The 2,614-nt window shown below is 40.4% G+C and overlaps 1 protein-coding gene across 1 annotated transcript in view; it reads left to right on the top strand.

Moving 5' to 3' along the window:
* Positions 1-2,614, top strand: part of LOC107093059 (F-BAR and double SH3 domains protein 2-like) — a 45,665-nt gene that overhangs the window by 27,574 nt on the left and 15,477 nt on the right. The window contains exon 7 of the mRNA XM_015387878.1: positions 1,970-2,086. Within this exon, the coding sequence (XP_015243364.1) occupies positions 1,970-2,086 (117 nt within the window). The remainder of the gene's footprint in view (positions 1-1,969; positions 2,087-2,614) is intronic.

The raw sequence follows: 2,614 nt of genomic DNA on the forward strand, positions 1-2,614 counted from the left end.
CGGTATTGGTACCGGAACCGAAAATTTTTGAACAATACCCAGCCCTATCTATACATAATTTTGTAAAACAACTTTTCACAGTAGTTTTTGCTGAATCTAAGTAGGTTTGTTTTTAGCTTTTTGTTTTACTTTGTTCCAATTAAAAAGTTAATAAAATACATAAAAAATACCTAAAATCTATGTTCATTATATGACAAAAATTTAAAAAGCTTAAAAGTTGTTTCTGCATGTGGAGAGGAGTCTGAGGCAATTTAAACTCTTTTACTCATTCAATTTTACAGACCATTTGTCAAAATACAAGGAATTATGTTTTCCAAAGAAGCAGACGGTCTCAGTATGGAAGTTTTTCCTCCTTGTTTACACCTAATCATCATCTGAACAGCTGAAGCTGTTTCATTTACAGCCTCAGTGTTGCTCAATCCAATGAATCATCTTGTGCTTCAGATGAAGCTCTGCAGTAAAGAGCCCCAGTGATGTAACTCCAATTTCATGGCTGTTGTAACACACTGGTCCAGCTGTCAGAACGTTTCTCAATCAGGATAACGGGTCAAAAATGTGTGCCTTTGGAGATATGTGGATTTGATTTGTGCAATTTATTCAGAATTGGAAAACTCTGGATTCCCACTCAGTCTGGAAAAATATGTGATTTTCTTTTTTAGAAATCTTTGTATTTACAGAATTTACTCCCCATCTCACCATCATTCAGCCTGTCGGTCCAAGCTTTCCATGTTTATTAGATGTTTCATTGTTTATACTAAGGCAGAATAGAGAATCTGAAGTTTTGACTGAACATCATAAAGAAAAAGAGCATGAATCCATCCTGAAAATTGGCTGCTTAGTTTTTAGTCCAACTTTCTCTGCATCTTACAAGCCCCCCCTTATGAACCCCATGAATTTGACTCTAAATGGATTTATTTACTCTGCTTCATAATAAAAAAACACAAATTCCAAAAATATTTCCCGATCTGCCTCAGAGATGAACCTGGAGTGCACATGTTCCCCTGATTTATAATGGCTCCTGTAAGATCTCCCTCATTCCTCCTCGCTCCTTTTCTCCCGGACCTCTGCTGCCCTGGACCGGACAACACTGGACAATTTGTCCGAACTGCAAATGCTTGTGTTGTTTTGATTGGAAGTCAAACAAGCAGCAGCCTGTTCCTAAAGAAAACATTAGCGGTGGAACGCCTCCCTCCCTCCCTCCCTCCCTCCAGTGCCGCTAGCTGCAGACAGGCGGGGGGGATCCGGTAAGGAACAGAGCTGAACTGGGAGGGAGGTGCAGGAGGCAGGCCGGACCCTGTGAACGGGCCATCTGTGAAAAGGAGGCATTGTGCGTGGGCTTCATCAGAGTGCACTGACCTCAGCCCCCCCCTCTTCCCTCAACACACAAACACATAAATGCAAACACACACTGCGCTGATGTCATGCGGATCCAGTTTACCCAAAGATCAAGAATTCACACATTTATTTGCCGATGCAACGAGGCGGCCAGTTCTTCCTACCTTTGACGACACAAAGAGGAAACTGACTTGCATCTCAGTGGGATCGAAACTTTATCACAAGGTTTCAACACCAGCATGTTGTTAAAAACAACCTGAGCTGATTTTTTTTTTCTATGCAGAGAAGCAGATGTCAGTGAGCAGCAGATTGGATTTGTGGGCAACAATTTGTAAGTCTGGGATCAGGAGCAAAGAGGGTGACATAACTAAATAGTTTCTACACATGTGCAACAGCTCCCTCTACTGGAATAAGGTCACACATCAAAGATGCTTTACTTGAAGCTGCTCAGTCTCTGAGGTGGTGCTGAAGGGCTTTAGAGCAACTAGTAAATTATTTAAGCTATAAATTTAATGTTTTTCTGTCAGTGCAACACAGATATCAGGGGATTTTGGAAATATTAGTGACAGAAAATAACACCTCAAGTGTGTTCAAACAATGTTCTTACGATTTCCTCTTTTTCTATCTGCTTTAGGTGATGCATCTGCAGAGAGAGAGCGGAACGGCCGAGGAACACAGTTTGGACAAGGAGGCGAGGAAGTGGGCGAGCCGCGTAGCACGAGAATACAAAAGCATCATCCATACACAGAGGGTAAGGGGGGGAATAAACACGCCGTTGACCAAGATTTCTCACTGAAAAAATAACGTTGCTTTCATCATAAGGAGCGTGAATTTAAAGGCACAACTTTTAATGTTCATTAAAATGAAAGGAGGGATTTCAACTCACTGACATGCTTTATTACACACATTATTTTTATTTTTAATTTCAAAAAGTTTATTTCAAACCTGCACACATTTTACAATACATATAACTGGCCCAGTGCTCCCTGTCGCTGCAACACATAAAGGCTGAGAGGCCATGCACAGGCCCAATCGAAGTGTTATACATGTATATAGTTGACACAGATATAGGTGCAGTACTTGCAAAAACCACCGAGGGGCAGTGATCAACAATCAAGCAGAAATCCCATCCACTGTATTTATAGAGCACATTTATAGGAAAAATACGCGAAAGGAATAATCAATGGATCATTATCTATACCTAAAACTAATAGGTTTGCGATGATTTAATGAATTTAGTGTTAATCAGTAAAAAAATTAAAATAATAATTTTCGTCGC

The sequence above is a fragment of the Cyprinodon variegatus genome, unplaced genomic scaffold (assembly GCF_000732505.1).
Source record: "Cyprinodon variegatus isolate N-32 unplaced genomic scaffold, C_variegatus-1.0 Scaffold406, whole genome shotgun sequence".
In the NCBI taxonomy this organism is placed as follows: Eukaryota; Metazoa; Chordata; class Actinopteri; order Cyprinodontiformes; family Cyprinodontidae; genus Cyprinodon; species Cyprinodon variegatus.